This window comes from Phoxinus phoxinus, assembly GCF_949152265.1.
Source record: "Phoxinus phoxinus genome assembly, chromosome: 11".
NCBI classification, from domain to species: Eukaryota; Metazoa; Chordata; class Actinopteri; order Cypriniformes; family Leuciscidae; genus Phoxinus; species Phoxinus phoxinus.
The window spans coordinates 30,974,125-30,995,150 of record NC_136886.1 but is presented as its reverse complement, the minus strand read 5'-3'; the positions used below and the strand labels follow the sequence as shown (position 1 = coordinate 30,995,150).

The 21,026-nt window shown below is 38.8% G+C and overlaps 1 protein-coding gene across 1 annotated transcript in view; it reads right to left on the bottom strand.

Moving 5' to 3' along the window:
• Positions 1-15,300, bottom strand: part of ccdc88aa (coiled-coil domain containing 88Aa) — a 25,784-nt gene extending 10,484 nt beyond the window's left edge. Inside the window, exons 1-13 of the mRNA XM_079629509.1 lie at positions 14,580-15,300; positions 13,632-13,732; positions 11,222-11,327; positions 6,627-6,696; positions 5,739-5,797; positions 5,486-5,569; positions 5,026-5,166; positions 4,619-4,785; positions 2,658-2,739; positions 1,499-1,657; positions 940-1,086; positions 668-815; positions 6-429 (exon numbers count right to left, since the gene is read on the bottom strand). Of these exons, the coding sequence (XP_079485635.1) occupies positions 6-429; positions 668-815; positions 940-1,086; positions 1,499-1,657; positions 2,658-2,739; positions 4,619-4,785; positions 5,026-5,166; positions 5,486-5,569; positions 5,739-5,797; positions 6,627-6,696; positions 11,222-11,327; positions 13,632-13,732; positions 14,580-14,639 (1,748 nt within the window). The 5' untranslated portion in view covers positions 14,640-15,300. The remainder of the gene's footprint in view (positions 1-5; positions 430-667; positions 816-939; positions 1,087-1,498; positions 1,658-2,657; positions 2,740-4,618; positions 4,786-5,025; positions 5,167-5,485; positions 5,570-5,738; positions 5,798-6,626; positions 6,697-11,221; positions 11,328-13,631; positions 13,733-14,579) is intronic.
• Between the last annotated feature and the right edge of the window lie 5,726 nt (positions 15,301-21,026).

The window sequence follows — 21,026 nt, the reverse complement described above, 5'->3', positions numbered from 1 at the left end:
CCAACGAGGCCTCCTGGATCTTCACTTGCTGCAGCAATCTCCGGTTCTCCTTCTCCAGGCAACTCCTGTCTTGCTCCAAATGTCCATTCTCAATCACTAGACCTTTGTTTTCTATATCTACTTGACCTTGGTTTTGATTTACATTGACTTGAAGACTCTTCATCTCCAATTCATGGATCTCTACTTCAAGACAATGAAGATTGCTGTTATTATTTTCCATGGATGCATGCAGATTTTCTGTGTCAAGGGACTGATTGCTGATCCTCCAATGTTCCTCAATATGTTTAGATTTAGAAATCAACTCATTTAATGGGTGACTGGTTCCTTGAAGTTCTTCCAGGGACTTCAACAACCTCTGGTTCTCTTTCTCCAGTTTCAGCAATCTGCTACGTGTATTTTCAGTTACCTCCTGGCCCAAAGACTTCAGCTCTAAAATCATAAACACATTTTAGGTTTATTCAAGTTTAAGTTTATTTATTACCTGTCAAATGATCAATGAGATGGTAGTGGAACATTTTTTTTTGCAATCTACCATATATGCTTCTATGTTTCTATCAAGATGTTCATTTCAAAGCAAAGTTTCGAGTAACTTATGGTGACTTATTTAATGGCACAATGGTCAACAAGCATCACATTTTTAAATTGCAGTGCTAATATATACATATACCTGTTCCTGAATTCTGTTGAGGATCCTTGGCGAGTTCTAGCTCCCAGCCCAAGCGTTGTGATTCCTCCATACTTCTTTTCTGAGAGAGCTCCAATATGATGTTCCTTTCCAGCAGCTCCTCTATTCGTCTCCTGTCCACAGTTCTTTCCTAAAACAGATAAGACAGCCAAGTCAAGCAGATAAGAAAACAACTCGGAGTGGCAAAAAGAGAAAAGGGTACATTGTAATATTGCAGCAGATCCTTTTAATGGGTATCATTTCCTTTTCCTCACCTCTTCAATGTCATGAAGTTTTGCCTCTAGCAGGAGGTTGTGTTTCTCCAGATGGTGCAGTTTGTCAGATCGTGCTTTGATGCTCTGAAGCTGTTCCTCCAGCATGGCTTTACTTTCCATCAACACCTGATTATCCTCCTTAAGCTCCTGTCAATGCCAAAAAGAAAGTGAAGGTGAGATTTCTCATGCATAAAACACTGCGGTTCAAAAATCTGGAGTCAGATTTATTTCAGTAAGATTTTAAATAAATGCTGTTCTTTTAAACTTAACATTCAACAAAGAATCCTGGAAATTCATTAAATGTATGCGTTTTGAACACCAATTCAGCATGTGATTTCTGATTCAAATCAATGACACTGAAGACTGGAGCAATGGCTGCTGAAAATTCAGCTTTGCCAGGAATAAATGACATTATACAATTATTTTAAATTGTAATAATATTGCACAATATTAAGGTTTTCACTGTATTTTTGACCAAATAAATGCAGCTTTGGTGAGCATAAGAGTCTTCTTTCAAAAACATCTTAACGGTAGTGCATAAACATTCTTCTACACACACCTCCAGTTTGGTTTTGTAAAAGTTCATGTTGTGAAGTTTATCTCTGTAGCGAGCCACTTCACTCTCCAGTTTGTCTGCTCTGATGGCTCTCTCTTTCATCGCATCCAGCTCGTCGCGGTACATCCTGGCTGCTCGTGCATCTGTTAACAGCTGCATGTTCTGCCACGGACCGCCAGAAGTAGACAGGACACAGGCAGCAAGGGAAAAAAAACTGACATTAAAATAAAGACCGTAGCAATATTTACACAAGTATAGTACAACTAAATTGGACATTTCTATACCTTTTGAAATAAAAGAGTTTGGTGTACTAGAGCGGGTAGTAAAGTCTGCCAAGAGAATGATCAATTACACTTTCCAGAAGTGGTAAGACTGATGAACTCTACATCATAATGTTGTATGTTGTTAAAATATGTGTACTCCATTGTGTGATAACGGTATTAATTATAAATGTTATTTGTAGACTGTTAAAGTGATGAATTGATTTTAGTCTTAATTTTTAGGCGTATATGGCGTGTAAGTGTGGAGAGTATTATTTATTTATTCTACTACTTGTGTGTCTGATGGATTAGTAGTGTTATTTATGTTTTATATTGCTGATAACATATTATTATTATTATTATTTATTAATGCTATGTATTGCTATGTTGCGTTTTTGTTGTGACCTGAGTACGTAATTTCATTCCTTTCATGTACCATGTGTTGGAATGACAATAAACTACAATAGCTTCTATCTACTACTAGGAAGAGATGGTGTTATTCAGAAGTTGTCATGTCTATGACATAAAACAATGATCATATGTAACAAGAAATAAATAATTAGTAAATATGTAGCAAAATAGAAATAAGTTCTATAAGTTCGGTAACATTTTAATATGGGGAACACATTCACTATTAATTACGACTTTTACCTCAATAAACTTACAGCTTATTAATAGTTAGTAAAGTAGTCTTTAAGTTTAGGTAATGGGTAGGATTAAAATATGGTCATGCAGAATAAGGCATTAATATGTGCTTTATAAGTACTAATAAACAGCCAATATCCTAGTAATATGCATTCTTATAAGCAACTAGTTAATAGCGAGAATTGAACCCAAAAAAGAAAGTCTATTAATAATTGTATAATTAATAATTAATACAATTATAATTTTATTTTCAGTACCTCTTGCTGGAGTCTTTTAATCTCCGCCTCCACACTGTCCAGGTCCTGCCTGGAGTCTAAGAGCTGTTCACTTTTCTCCTCTCTGTTTGGACACAGGAAACAGATGTTCAAGAGATTTAAAGATTCAACACTCATACATGTTAAGAAGAGCGATTAACATGCAATTACTTAATCGGAGAAGAACAAGGACGCCCACAACCACACACCCAAATATATGTGCACATAAGCATAAGTACTCATGCAAATATCACCACATGCAAGTGTGTACACAAATGCACATCTACTACAAGTACACACCAGCCAACAAAGTAGGCTATAATTCGTAACGTGCTACGGCTCAAAGCTCAAATCATCTCAAACTGGTTTATTGAACATGACAGTGAGTTCACTATACTCGAATGGCCTCCAGAGTCACCAGATCAGCTTTGGGATGTGCTGGAACGGGAGATTCATGGATGTGCAGCCGACAAATCTGCAGCAACTGTGTGATGCTATCATGTCAATATGGATATACACAGAATCTGCTACTTTAACAGAAACTGACATGAAAAACAGCACAATGTGATATTGAAATAAATGCATTTTCCCAATAAAATGTATCCCTTGTGAAAACTGGTTCATTAATAAATAGCCTTTCTCAGTCTCTCGTGCATTTTTCTGCACCTTTCATTTTACAGACAGTGAGAGACAACTTACATCTCACTATTTAGGTTTGATGTGCTTTTATTAGCCAACAAAAATCAGTTAGCCTATTTTAACATCATTGCGCTCCGTTTTTAGCATAGTGTGTCAAAATTTTATCAGAAGTCAATACTGCAGTCCATTCCCTGCTGGGATACGAATAGTTGAGTGTGAGAAGTTGGGGGATGCTGAAAAAAAAACTGAGTAGGGAGTCAGCTACTGTATATACAGGTACTCTAGTGCTTATGGGTAGATTATCTGAACATATTCCACCCGAACTTTGTAAAATAAACATCAGATAATATTTGTAATGTCACACTAAAATTTTTGTATAATCACCAAAAAATGATTATATAATTAAAATAGTCGATCATTATTCCATAACCCAGAGTGTCCAAAATTGTAATTTTAGTGCATCACTACAAAATATGTTGCATCAACACATGAAATTGACAATTTTTGCTAAAATGAAGTTAATTTCCTTTGTGTGGTGAATGAAACATCACATATTCACTTTAAAACTCTGAGAAAGCAGTGCTGTACATTAACACTCAAGTGCTGCTCCGGGATATACTCCAAAATAGAAGCTGAAGAATGCAGCAGTGTGAGCAGTGTTGTACAGTGAGTTTGTGGATGGATGGATGGAAAAAATTGATGGATAGAAGGACGGATGGGTGGAAATGAGGGGGGTTGACTGTCTGTAGCATTACACTAAGAGGATAAAAGTGGGTCAGCAGAATAAGGACGGACCATGCACTGTGCCAGGGTATTTTTAATCTGAGGCAAGCTTCCTACAGACATCTTACCATAACCACAGAACCAGTTACTACAAATTAATATTTACTATCACAGAAGTGAATCAATAAAATTACCTTATATTGGAACTTTGGGATAGTGCAAATGATGCATGATTACATAAAAATATATTAATTAATAAGTAATATTATTGTGGACAGAGAAAACGAATATTATAAGCTTTCAATATTAATTGAAAATGTTAAAATATATTTAAAATAAAATAAAATACAAAAGTAAAAAAATGTTTATGGCTACCAATATATTGTCTATCACTGAGACCCAAGCTAATGACTTGATGTGTGCAGTTGTTCTTTAATGTGTTCAATTATTTATTTCCCATTGAAACCGGAAGTCACAGCTATGAACCATGATCACACACCCCCACAAACATACAAGTTACTCTGGGTTTGTTTCACTCATCATGTTTGATCATGTCTGTGCATGTGTAGGTCAGTTTTGTGTGTGTGTGTGCATATGCTCACAGCTCCTGTCTGAGGCGTTTGATCTTGGTTTTAGCGTCCGTCAGCTCTAGTGCCAGATGCTGCTGGGATAAAGGGAGCTGGCTGCTAGCGGACTCAGTGAGGGAGGAGTCATCACCAAACACTACAGACTTCATCGTCTCTTTCCCCTGCATCAGCTCCACGATGACCTACCAGCAGACAAAATGAGAAGGGTTAAACGAACTAACAAACTAAACTGCTCTGGCTTCACCCAACAGGCATTTAAAGTCACATGCATAGGCTGGTTATTGTTTTAAGCAACCGGCTACAAGTTATTATCCTTCGTACTGCAGCCAAGCACAATAAACCTCTTTAAATAAATTGATTATCTCCCAGAAAGGTGGGGAGGGGAAGGAATTTGCTCATTTCTAAATGACTTTTGAAGATACCTCAAATTGCCGGTCTCGCTGGTCCACTAACATTTTGAGATTAGTGTTCATACTTCTGCAGAGATTTTCCCATTCCTCCGGACACACATCCTCCATCTCCAACCAATGGAGATCAAACACATTCTCCTGACAATGAGTCACCTGGAGTGCAAAAGAAAAAATGTCTGTCATTTTGTAGAGCCTCATAACATTTTGTAACATTTACCTACTGCTAAATTCAAAACACATAGATAATAGAAGTTGCATGCCATCCACAATATGAAAATAAAAGGTGATCTGATGTATTATCTTGTTAAGATATTAAGACACACATTGTGCCTGTAGGTGGCTTCTTTCAAGCAGAGATTAGTTAAATTAGTTACCCCCGAATATAATTACTATATGACTATACAGATAATGATCTATACAGTATGTGCCATATTAGCCAAGCAATAGTGTGTCTTGTAGTATCTACCCGTACCTCTTGTATATGAGCTGCGATTGCTGCTTTTGTGCCAAAATCAAGGCATTGTATCTTCTCGATATACTCCTCTTTTCTTTCGCACTGCAAAACAGCAACAGACAGTTTTAGGTCTCCATGCTGCTTAACTAGTACTTCATTTGGATTAAAATGACAAGTCGGTTTGATAGCCAGTTTGTACAATGAAAGGTTAACTGAACAGTCAAGTGCTTGGTTTAATATAATGTATTTAGTGCACACATTTACATATTACCTGCACAGCACAGCCAAGCAACAGCAACAGCAACTTCCTGATCTCTTCTAGACCTTCCTCTGGAAAAAAGGTTTCATTCAAAACAATTAAATGCTTTACAATAGAGTGCAAATTAACCTTAATCTTAAAGGTGTACACTCCCATTCCAAATGTTTTTGAAAGAATTCTCTTATAATCACCAAAGCTGCATTCATTAGATCAAAAATACAGTAAATTTAAAATAACTGTTTTCTATTTTAATATATTTTAAGGTGCCATTTATTTATGATTTTTTTCAGCATAATTACTCCAGACTTCAGTGTCACCTGATCCTTCAGAAATCATTATAATATGCTGATTTGCTGCTCAAGAAACATTTCTTATTATTATTATCAATGTTGAAAACTGCTTAACGTTTTTGTGGAAACAGTGATTCATTTTTTCCAGGTGTCTTCGATGAATCGAAAGTTCAAAAGAACAGCATTTATTTGAAATTGAAATCTTTTGTAGCATTATAAATGTTTTTACTTTCACTTTTGATCAATTTAATGCATCCTTGCTGGACAAAACTATAAATTTCTTTCTGACCCCTTACAATCTTACTGACCCCAAACTTTTGAATTGTAGTGTACTTAGATGAGCGAAATAATCAAAACGAATGCCTCCCATTACTTTTACTCTGAACAAAGATATCATGGATCAAGATATCAACAACTTCTGGAACTGTAAGGGTGAACAGGGGGACATGAAGGCGGTGCTGAGAGGGGAAAGTAAAATTAGAATTACACACAGTAGCTTTATGATTTCTGTAAGAGTTCCTGATGTATTGTTCGTGTGTGCGTCATTAGATTCGAGCCTCTGGAGCTATTCAGCACTTTCTCAGAATCTGTTGTTCAATAGCTGACGTACCACAGTGCGGATTCCTGCCCAGAAGCAGCACATTGGGAGGAGACATCATAATCAGCTGATGCAGGGTCTCCTACAGTAAATAGGATGCAAAAGGAGATGGAAGAGGTGAGATGCACAGAATCTTGTCCAAAAAGCAGCAGCTTTCAGTTTTATTAAAGAGCAAAAACAGACCCAGCTGCTATCAGTTTCATTGCATTCAACCGTTTTAAGCAGTAAATTACAGGCAGGACTGGGGACCGGGGTAATTGTTCAGAGACGTCTCTAAGAGTTCAGGAAACTTGTGTGCAGACCCATGGGGGATGGTTTGAATCAAGACAATTATTAAACTTTGATGTGGTGCTTCAGATGAACTTGAATGTTGTGGTCACCCTTCTCTGCAATATTATTCATGTCTAAAAAAACACATTAAAGGACCAATGCAGAGACAATTCAAGAAGTTAGATTACACAGTGCTCACTGAAAGACTTATTAGACCTTCTTAAAAAGCCACATAACCGGGGGGACCATTAATTACAGAGCACAGCTTAAATCAGCATGACAATGTGTATTAATAATTATTATAAAGGGATAGTTCAAGAAAAATTAATTCATGTAATTAATTACCCTAATTTTGTTCAAAGTAAGACTTTTCGTTCATCTTCATATCACAAATGAAGATCTTTTTGATGAAATCTGAGAGTCAGATCTTTAAAACTAATCCATATGAATCGAGTGGTTTAGTTATAACATTTCTGAAGAGACACGATTGCTTTATAGTGTAAACACATTGAATTTAGGCTTTTATTCACATGTTAACATTCATCAACTCACACGGAAAACGGAAGCTCAAGCATGTTCGCTTGACGTGTGAAAACCAATGAGGTTCATTCTCGTGTTACGCATCACGTTTGAGCTTCAGCAATAACCAATGAGGTTCATTCTCGTGTTACGCATCACGTTTGAGCTTCAGTGAGAACCAATGAGGTTCATTCTCGTGTTACGCATCACGTTTGAGCTTCAGTGAGAACCAATGAGGTTAATTCTTGTGTTACGCATCACGTTTGAGCTTCAGTGAGAACCAATGAGGTTCATTCTCGTGTTACGCATCACGTTTGAGCTTCAGTGAGAACCAATGAGGTTCATTCTCGTGTTACGCATCACGTTTGAGCTTCAGTGAGAACCAATGAGGTTCATTCTCGTGTTACGCATCACGTTTGAGCTTCAGTGAGAACCAATGAGGTTCATTCTCGTGTTACGCATCACGTTTGAGCTTCAGTGAGAACCAATGAGGTTCATTCTCGTGTTACGCAGCACGTTTGAGCTTCAGTGAGAACCAATGAGGTTCATTCTCGTGTTACGCAGCACGTTTGAGCTTCAGCAATAACCAATGAGGTTCATTCTCGTGTTACGCATCACGTTTGAGCTTCAGTGAGAACCAATGAGGTTAATTCTCGTGTTACGCAGCACGTTTGAGTTCAGCGAGAACCAATGAGGTTTGTTCTTGTGTGTCAAGCAGGTTAGGTTGAGCTTCTGTTTGTGTTCGCTGTTCAATGTTTAAATGTGAATAAAAGCCTAAATTAAATTGAAGTCTGTATAAAATGATCGAGTCGCTTCAGAAGATTCAGCTCAATTCATATGGACTAGTTTTACGATCTCTTTATGAACTTTTTGAAGCGTCAAAGTGGTAGTTTGCGTAGCTGTCAATGGAAGGACAGTAATCTCTCAGATTTCATAAAAAAATATCTTTATTTGTGTTCCGAAGATGAACAAAAGTCTTTTGGGTTTGGAACGATGTGAGGGTGAGTAATTAATGACAGAATTTTTGGGTGAACTATCCCTTTAATAATGTCTCTTTGTGGCCAGCAGATGCTCCAGACCGTCCAGGGGTGCGTTTCCCGAAAGCATCGTTAGCCAACTATGATCGCAAGTTCCGCCGTTATCAGCATAGTTCAACGATTTGGTGTTTCCCGAAACCATCGTTCCAACGAACGTTCGCAAACAGCATCGCAAACTTGTGTGGTTGCAACGACAGCTCTCGTGCTGTGGTTAGAAGCATAGTTTCTAGTTTACATGACATGTAGACTGAATAAATCCTTATCTTTAGCAAAATAAGCAAGCTGACATTCAGTACAACCCGTATTTTTTATTTAGAATACATACAAATGTAATTTACGTCTTTTAGTTTGTCAAGAGATTTAAAGCACCGTTTTTGAAGACTGCGCATGTGCGAACGTGCTCAACTATGTAAGAACGAGCCAAATATTGAGTCTGGTAATAAAGCAAAGTAACTGAGAAAAATTTGAAATGGTCTTCAGATGCCATGTATGTAACTTATATGACGAAATCTAGCGTTAATTCGATCTCAAACAGATTAATTAAAAAAAGTTATTAGTCCACCACGTGCGAGACGTCATAAACCAACGTGGTTGAACGATACTTTACGACATTCGGTTTCGGGAAACACTCGTGACTAGCTAGTTGATTTCTCCAACGATGCATCGTACTATGGTAGTTAAGCAGTGAGCTATATAGTTGTACGGGAAACGCACCCCAGGGCTTTTCAATGTGCAAGTTAAATCGACAACACAAATCAACAAAGGTATGGGTGGGCTTATTTAGCTGGTCCCTTTTCCATATGGGAATTCATTAATGCAGATTCTTCTAAGGCAAGATCGTTTTAAGTTTAGCTGAATAAGCTAGATCAATGATTAAACGCTCTGAATTTCCTCAGGTGAACAAAACTCAAGGGAAGTCAATGAAGTCAATCCCAACGATTCCAGAGTGCTTTTTATGAATGCTGCTGAGTGTGAACAGCTCACTATTTTAAATGCGCTATGAGCATTTATATAGATTAGATTTGCATTTCTGGAGCACTGAAAATGTGTCAACTTAAGACTATGGTTTTACAAAGGCATAACTTCACTGACTAATTGACAAACAGTGACAATTAAGCAACAGGAAATAATTCAGTTATTTGCCTCGTCTGTATTCAAGGTCATTTTCATTACTTTGACCGCTTTAGCCGGCACCATGAGAGACAGGTCTCATGGGATGTAAAATGGGTCATTTTCCAGCTTTGCTCCAGGCCATTGCTGTTTCCTAGCTACTGATTACACAGATGTTGGCTTGGCAAGCTGATATCTAGGCCAGTCTCTTTGAGAGGAGCTTGTAGGTCTGGTGGCGAGACTATTTCCACACGGACAGATGTGCAGGATTCAGGGTGGGCTCTCTGTGAGCGGAAGGGGGCAGCAGGAAATTTAGGGCCCTTCCACCCGATGGGCCTCCATTTGGGAATAAGCAGAATCCAGTATAGTAAAGAGGAACTTCACAATGGACTTATGCATGCAGCAAAAAAAAAATTGAAATAATAACTCAGGTTATATATGAACCTGTTTCTCTGCCTTACAGAAGACAAGGCAGAAATTGGACATAGGCAGCATTTACACCTGGTATTAAGATGCGTTTTGGTCGATCGCAAGTGGATGACGTTAAATACAGGAGTAAACGGGATCTAAAATGTTTTGAGCTTGTTCACTTTCGACCACTTCCAGAGCTAGTCAAAACCGCATTCGACTGGATTGTTAAACGCTCATGTGGTTGAAAGTGTTCTAACAGCCACAAAATACAGTCTACTCTCCACCTACTGACCTAATGCATAAACATTATGAGAAGCGCTCTAGGATTTAAACTTTGTCAGCTGAAGACCCAAGTTTGGTTTGAAGAAGAAAAACGTACCAAACACAATGTTCTCTCGACATTTCTGATATCTAACACACTCACAGCGTTAGTCTCCTTTCGCGTTTACATGTAAATTGCGTGATCTTATATCATCCATTAGATAAAAATATCAGAAAAAGCCCATACATTTACCCACCCGCAGACCCTCCCCTCGAAGAAATCAGGACAGAATGTTTGTAAGTGGACAAAAGAGACGGATTAAAACACCAGGTGTAAACAGGATGTGTCTCCCTCGTCTACTCCCGATCCGGTCAATCACAACGCATCTTAATACCAGGTGTAAACAGAGCCATAGAGCAACTGCACTGCCCACTTTTTATTGGTCCTGGTTTTGGTAGTAATTTTCTCATTAATTTTCTCCAAAGGAATCCAATAATTCAATATAGCCTTGAACCAATCAAACCAGCTCAGAAATAAATCACAACATTTGATATCAAAGCAAAAACAGTATCTTAAAATCCAGGGTGAAAGGTACACGACTGTGTATTATCTAACTGTGCATTTATCTCTTTTATTGGCTGTAAGTCATTGATTGTAAGTATACTTGAACGACATTTGTTGTTTATTGCAAAATATTAAAACAAATACAAACATTACCTCTTTTTTCATTATAATGGCAACTTATCTGATTTCTGTTCAAGGATTAAGGGTAGTTCTTCATTGGGAATTCAGCAATAACGTTTAGATATTTTTTTCTTTTTTTAAATAATTATAAAAAAAAAAAAATCATTTCATTCATCTGTTTTAAGAGGTTAATGCAATATCAGTACAATTTAATTTGTCCATAAAGAAAATGAATGTGATTTTTACTTCTGAAAAAAAAAACACACACTCTGTTTCTGCTCCGAAAGGTACCTGCATTTCTCTCTGTGACTTACCTGGTAGTATGATTTGATGTGGTAAATGAGGACAGACAAGTTTTGAGCTCTCTGGCCGACATCATTGTACACTTTGTTTAAAACTTGAACAGTCCCTTTGGGATTTCTGCAACAACAACAACAAAAAAACAAAAAAGACAAATTTATTCCTGTAACATAAAATCAACTCAAGCAAGAAGCATCCAAAACATCTTATTTCTGAAGACCTGCTTTAGTACATTAACCTGGACTAAGGGTAGGAGCAATAATAGCAACGCCACACAATCTGTTCATTCATTCTGGGTTTTTTTTTCCACATGACTTCATTCCTCAACTAGCTAGCACTAAAGCAGACACAGACAGAGTCAAAGAGCAGCAGAATTCAGTTCAGGTCAAGTCTTGACTGAGACTTTAACTCTCTTAGATCAGCAGCTCAAAGTTTGAGTACTGACACAGTGACCTGAAACACTGCTGTCCCATGATGCACTTCTGTATGGGATGTGATCGGTGCCACCATCAAAAAAAAAAAGAGTCTAAAGTCAAGCTCTAATCCATCATCCTCCCTGAATCTGTGGGATTACAGTTTTCAGCTTCATGCTGTACTGTTTACTACCTCTGCATCATGAGAATACAAGGTTTCAGCACTATCATTTAAATGGCAATGAGATATGCACACAATATCCTGCAATGGCATGGATGGGTTTAAAACATTTAAAACCAGCTATGGATTTTTGTCTCAGAGATGGAAATAGAATTTGGGGCAAAAACAACTCACCCATATGCACCCATCCAAATTATGTCTGTCTGAACGACTGACTACAAAGTGTTCCTTCATTGCCATGACAAAGCATACAGTGTTTTAGGGCTCCTGCATGGAATGAGTCATTTAAAAGCTGAAACACAGGCCGTCTGCAATAAATGCCCGATATTAGACGCAAACAACACCAAAGGGTGGTGGTAACTTCGCGTCTGGAATGGTAGCACAAATTTGATCACATGTGCAAACAACCTTTGAAAAGTCACTGAGAGGACCCTTTCAACAGCCTGCCCTTAAGCATAGCACATAACTAAGTGTTTAATTGCTTTGATGAATAAATTAGACTCAATAGCTAATTGAATAAGTGCCAAGTTTCCTTTGATGTATATACACTATCATTCAAAAGTTTTTCATTTTCCAACTCCCCTAGAGTTAAACCGTTTTCGAATCCATTCAGCCGATCTCCGGGTCTGGCGGTAGCACTTTTAGCATAGCTTAGCATAGATAAATTGAACCCGATTAGACCGTTAGCATCTCTCTCAAAAAAATGACCAAAGAGTTTCAATATTTTTCCGATTTAAAACTAACTCTTCTGTAGTTACATTGTGTACTAAGACCGACAGAAAATTAAAAGTTGCGATTTTCTAGGCCAATATAACTAGGAACTATACTCTCATTCCTGTGTAATAATCAAGGAACTGTGCTGCCATACCAGCAGCGCAATGATATTACAAACTTAGTGCCGTCACGTTGGAAGTTACCGAGCTGGGGACTATTTAATATCATTGCGCCTGCTGGTACGGCAGCATAGTTCCTTGATTATTACGCAGGAATGAGAATATAGTTATATTATACATTATTAAAAACCTATTATTTTAGCTAAAGTATTTGTATAAATAATGTGTGCCTTTGGCCCCAAGCTGGTGAGCCTTGTACCCCGTGTTTGGGGATTTTAAAACAAAACAAATGAACCACTTTTATGATTTATTTTCACACAGAATCTGTTGCTCCATCAATGTTCAATAAAAAACATAGGCTATATTTTTTCTACAATATACACTATGGTAGTATAGTAAAGCACATTTCTTGAGGTGTGCCTTTAGTCCCGTTGTACCCAAATATTGTAATATTATTAACATTTACAATGTGTGTTCTATTTGTTACAAAATAAATGTTTTCTATTAAAAAAGTTTTAATGTAATTTATTTCTGTAATGGCAAAGCTGAATTTTCAGCATCATTACTCTAGACTTCAGTGTCACGTGATCCTTCAGAAATCCTTCTATGCTGATTTGCTGCTCAAGAAACATTTTTTTTTTATTATTAACAATGTTGAAAACCGTTGAGCTGCCTCATATTTGTGTGGAAACTGCATTTGTTAAAAAAACTAAATATTTGTGGTATTTGTGGTAATAAATGTTTGTGTAACATTTATTTGAAATAGAAATGTGTTGTAACAATAAAATATCACGTTAATGTCACTTTTGAATTAAATTAATAAAAGTACAATAATTGAATGATCCCAACTTTTGAATGGTATGCCCCATTTCTTTTTTTAAATAAGAAGTTGAGTTGAAGTTGAAACCTCAACTACATTCAAATGAAATGCTTACTATATGAGTTAAGTGCTTGGATAATATATCTGTGTGCAGATTTATGACATACACATACTTACATTTGATTCATGATCTTGTTCAAGAATATTCCGTCCACTAATTCAGTGTATTCAGAGAGCATGTTCCCCTCCTTGTCACCCAGTTGACCAAATGTCTTAACCTTTGAGACAGACATAAATGGGTAGTTAAAGTGACATATCATGAAGTGACAGCAGTGTCCTGAAGAGGGACATTCTCTATAAATGACAATTACATGCAGATTTGTGGCATTTTGAGACCTCAAATTGAGAAATTACATGATATATTTGCACTCTTAAACACATTAGTCACACCGCAGGCCAGTTAAGCAAACTACAAAAATATAATAATCAGTGAAAACCAGGGCTAGTTCATACACTTCACTCCAGTGAATATTTCTCAGAGCATGTTTATGATCTATAACGAAAAGTTCAGTGGTAGAGAGACAAACCTAAAAGTCTTTGCTACATTAAAATGCCCACCATTAGTATTAACTTTTTGTGACAACATGCCCCCATAGAGGAGGAAAATGTTACAGTAAGTTACATGAGGTAAGAAGTTGTCACAATGGAACAGACTACTAGGCTATAGCCTTTTTAGATACATTTAAAATGATATACAGAGTAATTCACTAAACCACAAAACGATAAACAAAGAACATATAGAAACATAATACAATTACAAAACAAAGCAAACATAGCTTATAAAAATAACAATATATAGGTAATAACAATATATAGGTGTACACACACACACACACACACACACTACACACACAGAGAGAGAGAGAGAGAGAGAGAGAGAGAGAGAGAGAGAGAGAGAGAGAGAGAGAGAGAGAGAGAGAGAGAGAGAGACACACACACACACACATATATAGGCATATATATAGGCCTATAGAGAGAGAGTTTGTCAGTTACAGAGATAATTGTTATGACTCAGATACTATGATACTGTTTGCTATGTTTTGCACGTAACAAACTGCAACTTACCCAAGTGACAAGAGAGCTGCTCATGAACTGCTCTAATATGTCTGGAATGTCACCCTCCATATTAATATTACACGATCAGAGAGATTTGCAAGTCAAAAACACTTGGAAGAAACACAAAGCCACATAAATCCAGCACTGATGGTTTAACCCTCTCCATAGGCAGCTGCGCGGAGGAAATGTCGCTGCATCATTGAACAAAATCTGCAATTCACACCGCTGCGACGCAAGACCTCATAGAATCCGTGTAGCTCATTCCTCGTTAGCAAACTGGTATCTGTTATTAGATTGAAAATAAACGCAGAATGTTGCCGTTTAAATATTCCATCAGGACTGCAGCATCTTCCGGAGCCGCTCGGACACCACGCCGAAACTGCAGTGCGCGTGACAGCTGAAGGTCTAGCACTTACAGTGCATGTGTGAAGTTATAAATAATAAGGCCACCAGCAACTGGAATCCAAATAACATACGATTTTAATAACTAAAATGAACTGTCATTCAGTGCGATTTCATGATTCCTTCATCAAATGCGGGGGGGAAAACAAGGTCTAAGTGAAAAAGTTTTACTGGGTGTTCATGTCATTTTCCGTCCCAGCAGCATCCGATCTGGACAGCAGTATCGTAATTCCAACAGTGGTTTAGTACATCTCTGACCTTAATCTGTTACCATAACAACAGCCGACCCCCAGTACCAGTTAAAATATAATCTCTCTTGGACTGTGCTTTAAACTCGAGTCGTCATCAATGACCACATCAACAAGTTCTGCTGAGGGGTGGAGTCAATTAAACTAGGCTACTTGAGAACTATTTTAATTACGTAAAACAGTTCATTTAAATGTATGTAAGTCAATATCTCAATTTTACAGGGCAAGTTGTTTTTGCTCACTAAATTATCTTATTTTCAAGATACGGCTGAATACGCATCTTTTTCGGCAACACTTGATTCCATTAATAGGCCTACTAAGTTTCATTTCTCTTCTTTTCTGGCTATATCTATAGGCCTATTTAAAAAAACAAAAACAAAAACGCAGGCCTATTACTGCGTTAGACTAAACTGGGAAGGATCATAGCACGAACATATTGTTGTCATATTGTTAGTATAACTGATTCTATTGCTCTTCTCATTTGTAAATCGCTTTGGATAAAAGAGTCTGCTATGATAATGTAATTTAATCTGATGTGAGGCTTTGGCGCCATCTTGCGGAAGAGTTGAGAATTCCAGTTTGGACTACATATCTTTGTTAACAAATTGTCCCGACAAAGTGAAAACTTCTCCATTTCAGCAGAAAAGCTTTTGTGCGTAGCCTGCATCCTACTGGTTCTGACTGTTATCCACAAAATGTGCAGCACACAGACACATGTTGGGGGTTATAATGTTATTGTTCAGGTACAGTGTTTAAAATATATTTGAACCATTCGTTAGCCGAAGGTTAAACAAAACACAGCCTGGGTCCCAATTCACCTACTTATACTACCACCTAAAAGTATGTAGGCTACTCTTTTTGTGAAGAAAAAGTATAATTTTGAGTGTGTAGCAAAAAAAAGTAGTTTACATATGGTTTATATAGGCCTATGTCTATGAAAAAAGTAGGCAAGCTTTGAGACATGTACTTCGTCATCTTTAACGGACAGATCTGTCGCGTGCATCCTGTCACTGTAAACTGCCCTGTCAATCATCTTGTCACAGTTAAAATCCTCAATCTAATTTAATTTCTAACCGTTTCGGAGAGAAATGTAGTAGCACGTTCATCTGCCAGTCGCGGGTCTTTCATGCGAGACTCTCCTCATGTGTTTGGCATTTGAATATAATGATGCATTTAAAAGTTAATAGCTAAACGTGTCTTTACAAAAGTTCACAATGCTGCTGTAGATGCAATATAATGTGGACAACATTGAATAAATACATTTTTAGGTTAGATACTGATAATTAATCACTCAAACCCCTTTAACTAAACCTCACTACATAACGCCGGACTCGCGCGTCCTCCATGTCTGTAGTTTTTTTTTAACACATTTCCCTCGTGTTTGTAGTTCTAACCCAATCCTCGCCCCACGCGCGATGGGTTATGGGCAAGAGTGTTCGGCCCTGTCCCAAATGGCACACTCCGGAATTGTGGACCTCAGAGTCCACACTTTGGTGACGTCATGTAGTGCAGTGCAGACCTATAGGTCCCTTGGCGCGAGTCCACGAGGGCGCATTGAGAGCTTATATACTGTCTATGATTGAGAGGCATTTTTGGGACAGACTCGATCGTCACGCCGGAAATAGGAAGATGGTCCGGTTGTTGTTTAAATATTATATTTCTACATTTACATATGACTCAGTAAAGCCCTGACATTCGGTTCTATTTACTTAATGAATCATAATGCGATCGTAGTCTATTATTCAGCAAATTTATATTAAATATAAATATATATTTTATTATGTTTGAGACATCAACCACTGGTTGATGACCATAAAGTTTGAATAAAATGTAGGTAACAACTGGTAAAATGTACACCTAGGTCATACAAACCATAATGATATTTACACTTAAATAGTTTCTTCTCAGCCATGTTAACAATTGTCCGTGAGCGAAAGCTCCTCCCATCCGTTGTCCGATTGGCCTTTCGCAAGGATTCCTGGGTAGTTAAAGTGCGTGAAGCCTGCATCCATGTGGGCTTCGCGGAAGACCGCTTCAAGGGTACAAAGGGGGCGCTGCTGAGCACACGTTAAAATTATAAATGGGACAGCCTACGGACTCGTAGACTCAGCGAGCACACGCAATTCAAGTTGTCACTTTTTGGGGGTTTGCAAAAACGCACCGTTTTGTGCCTGGCCCTTTAAATGCAAATGAGCTGCTGCAAAGGGCGGGGTTTCAAGAGCTCCTGTGTGTTAGTGTTATGGTGTAATGTACCCTAATGTACCCCCCCCCATTATTCATCTTAAATACTATTTTATTTAATGTCAGTGTATTTAAACAAGTCATCTTTATTCCACAGTTGTTGTTTAATTTTTCTGTATTTTTGTTGATGTCTTGTTATTTATAGTTATTTATATTTAATATTTCTGTTCCTTTCATGCTCTATCTGCACAGTATGATGTATGTATATTTTCTGTCTGTGACTTTTAAGCTAAAAGCTTGGCAGACGAGATTTGGAGAAGGGAGATCTGAAAAGGTCGCGAGATTGAAAAGAAAGAAAATAGCGCGAGACGATTGATGAAGAGCATTGTTGTTGCTATTGTTACCGAGATTGTTTTTGGGTGTTGCAAGTGTTCCTGAAAAAAAACCCGACATTAAATCTTCATAAAACGCACGTGTGGACCTCGTGTGTTACAAAATTGGTGGCCCGTACGGGGATTTCAAGGAATGCGAACAGCAGCGCGAGCAACAGAGAGATATACACGGAGCGGCTGCAGCAGTGAGCGCGTGAGTGAGAGGGCAACGCGCGAAAGCTAAAATGGATCTTCGGGAGTTGCAAGATAAACTCGGCGCGGATCTACCTCATCTGACGTTCGATCAACTGAGGGAATTGGCAGCGTTTGCAAAAGTTCCCGACGATGAGGTAACAAAAAAACATGTTTTGATACATCGAATTAATGAAGAGATTGATGGAGTAATTGAAAAAGAGGATGAGGATGTAGCACGTCAGTTTGTTGTCAGTGTGTTGGAATTGATTAAAGAAATGAAAGGCCAGGGTGCTTGTTTGGCCGCGATGAGCTTAAGGGAGAATGAAGATGAGCTGGAAAAGTTGAAAAAACAATATGCAGACCTCCGACTGAGTTTCCAGGACTCTACAAAAGCATTAGAGAGTGAAATTATGAGGTTAAGTGATCAAGTACGGATCAAAGAGAACAGAGCAGCTCCAGCTATATTAATGGATGCTCCACCACAGCCATCACGAGTGCCAGAGGTGACGATCAGGCGTGATTTCAAAATTTGGGGACAAATTGGTGAGAGAGGTCAGAAAGATCGTCTTTCTTACACAAATTTGATGCATCAGATTGAAAGTGGAGTGCAGAAAGGCCATACAGAGACAGAAATTGTGGATGCAGTGGTGAGGGCCATCAGTCCAGGTCTTAGTCTCCGGGATATGTTAGAAATTAAAAGTCATCTGACCCTTCTCCAATTAAAAACCATACTCAAGGGCCATTTTAAAGAGGACAGCCCCACAGATTTGTATCACAAGCTGGTGAACATCACACAAGACAGTCGTGAATCACCCCACAACTTCTTGTTCAGAGCCATAGAACTAAAAGAGAGGCTACTAATCGCTTCCAGAGATGGAGAGGCTGAGGAACAGTACAGTGCTGAGCTCATCCAAAAGAAATTCTTGAGATCTGTCGGTACCGGACTTACAAGTGATCACATAAAATTCCAGTTAAAAGCTGATCTGGAAAATCAGTCCATCACCGATGAAGAGCTCATTGAGAAATTGAATGAGGCTGCAGGTATTGAAAATGAAAGACAACAGAAACAAAAGAAAAATACATATACAAAAGTGACTAAAGTAAATGAGCTCCATGCCGATGTCCAGGTACTTCAAAGACTGGGAGAAGCAGCAGATGGACAAAAACTCACGGAGGGTGCAACAGCCAGAGGGAAAGAACCGAGGGCCCAGAGCTACACATCCAAACGTGAGGCTGAGTTGTTTGAAATGGTCAAACAGTTGAAAGAGGAGATAACGGAAATCAAAAACAGCATCCGGGAATCACAACCATCTTTCCGTCAGAGCCGCCCATCTTTCAAGAAGATATGTAAATCGTGTCAAGACAGTGGTAACAGTGAGCAATGTAATCACTGTTTTAAATGTGGTCAGCCGGGACATTTTTCTAAGGGCTGTAGGGCACCACGGCATACAGTGAATGTGGATCAAGTGATGACAATGGATCCAACAGCACTTCACACCCAGAGTCAGAGACAAGGTGGACCATGTGACGACAACACGAGTGAGCTGCTCTGCCGAACTATAAATCATATGGTACAGCAAGAAAAGGTACAACAGCACTCTGCAAATTCAGACAGGCTGGAGGGGTCCATCTATGCTGCCCACCTTTCCCCTAAGCGTAAAGCTCAACTGCTGAGCTTGATAGGAAAAAAATGCACTGTCAATTGCTTCCTGGATGGTGTCCCTACGCAAGCGTTATGGGATACGGGCTCACAGGTCTGCCTGATCAATGACAAGTGGCGCAAAGAACATCTGCCTCACACAAAAGTAAGGGACACAGAGGAGATACTGGGACCAGGGACATTGACTGGAAAGGCTGTAAATCAGACGGACATCCCTTTCAGAGGATGGATCGAAGTAAAGTTCCAGCTTGAGCCCTCTGGCATATCCAGCACAGAGCTTATTGTGCCATTGTTGGTAGCGGAAACATCTGGTGTGGCAGAAGAGCCAATTATTGGATATAATGTGATCGAATATCTGATACACCAGGAGAAAGAACAACCATCTCAAGCTATGGTTAAAACGCTGACTGCTGCCTTCTCCGTAGATTGTAAGAGAGCAGAGGGACTCATGAGATTGGTCCAACAGGGAGATTCAAACTCTAGTGAGGGAACCGTGAAAGGGAGCAGGCAACGAACAAAAATATTACCTGGTGAGACAAAAGTAGTTAAGTGTTCAGTGCGTACCATTCCTCTGACATGTAACCAGGAAATGCTGTTTGTTCCAAGTGAGACTCCTGACTGGCCTGAGGGACTGACAGTCACTGAGAATGTGGTCAAACTCCAGAAGGGTACTCGATCAAAAGTCTTCATTCCAGTAAGTAATGACACCTACCATGATATTACACTTCAACCACGCACCGTGTTAGGCCAGGTACAGAGTGTAAAAGCTGTCTATCCTGCTGCTGCAAAACCTGTGGATTTCGAAGAGGTAATGAGTCACAAAGGGGAAACACCAGGAGGAGACAAAGCTGAAATGGCAATAGAAGTGGATTCAGAGTACATGGTGCAGCCTGATGGAAACCGATGGGATCCACCTGTTCCTGTGAGTCATTTGCTACCTCAACAGCAGGAGGAGGTAAGAAAGTTGCTGAGGGAGGAATGTGCTGCTTTCTCCAGAAATGATGAAGACATTGGTTGTATCCCATCGCTGGAGTTGAAAATCAGACTGAAAGACACAACACCAGTGAGGCGAACATACATGTCGGTACCCAAACCACTTCATAAAGAAGTCAAAGAGTATCTAGAAGACCTCTTGAACCGTGGTTGGATCACAAAATCCAGGTCTGCTTATTCATCGCCTATTGTATGTGTGCGGAAGAAAGATGGGAGTCTGCGATTATGCTGTGACTATCGCGAACTGAACCAGAGATCTATCCCAGACCGTCATCCAATTCCCCGCATTCAAGACATGCTGGACAGTCTCAGTGGAAGTTCTTGGTTTTCCATCTTGGACCAAGGAAAAGCTTACCACCAAGGGTTTTTGGAGGAGAATAGCCGACCACTGACAGCTTTTATTACA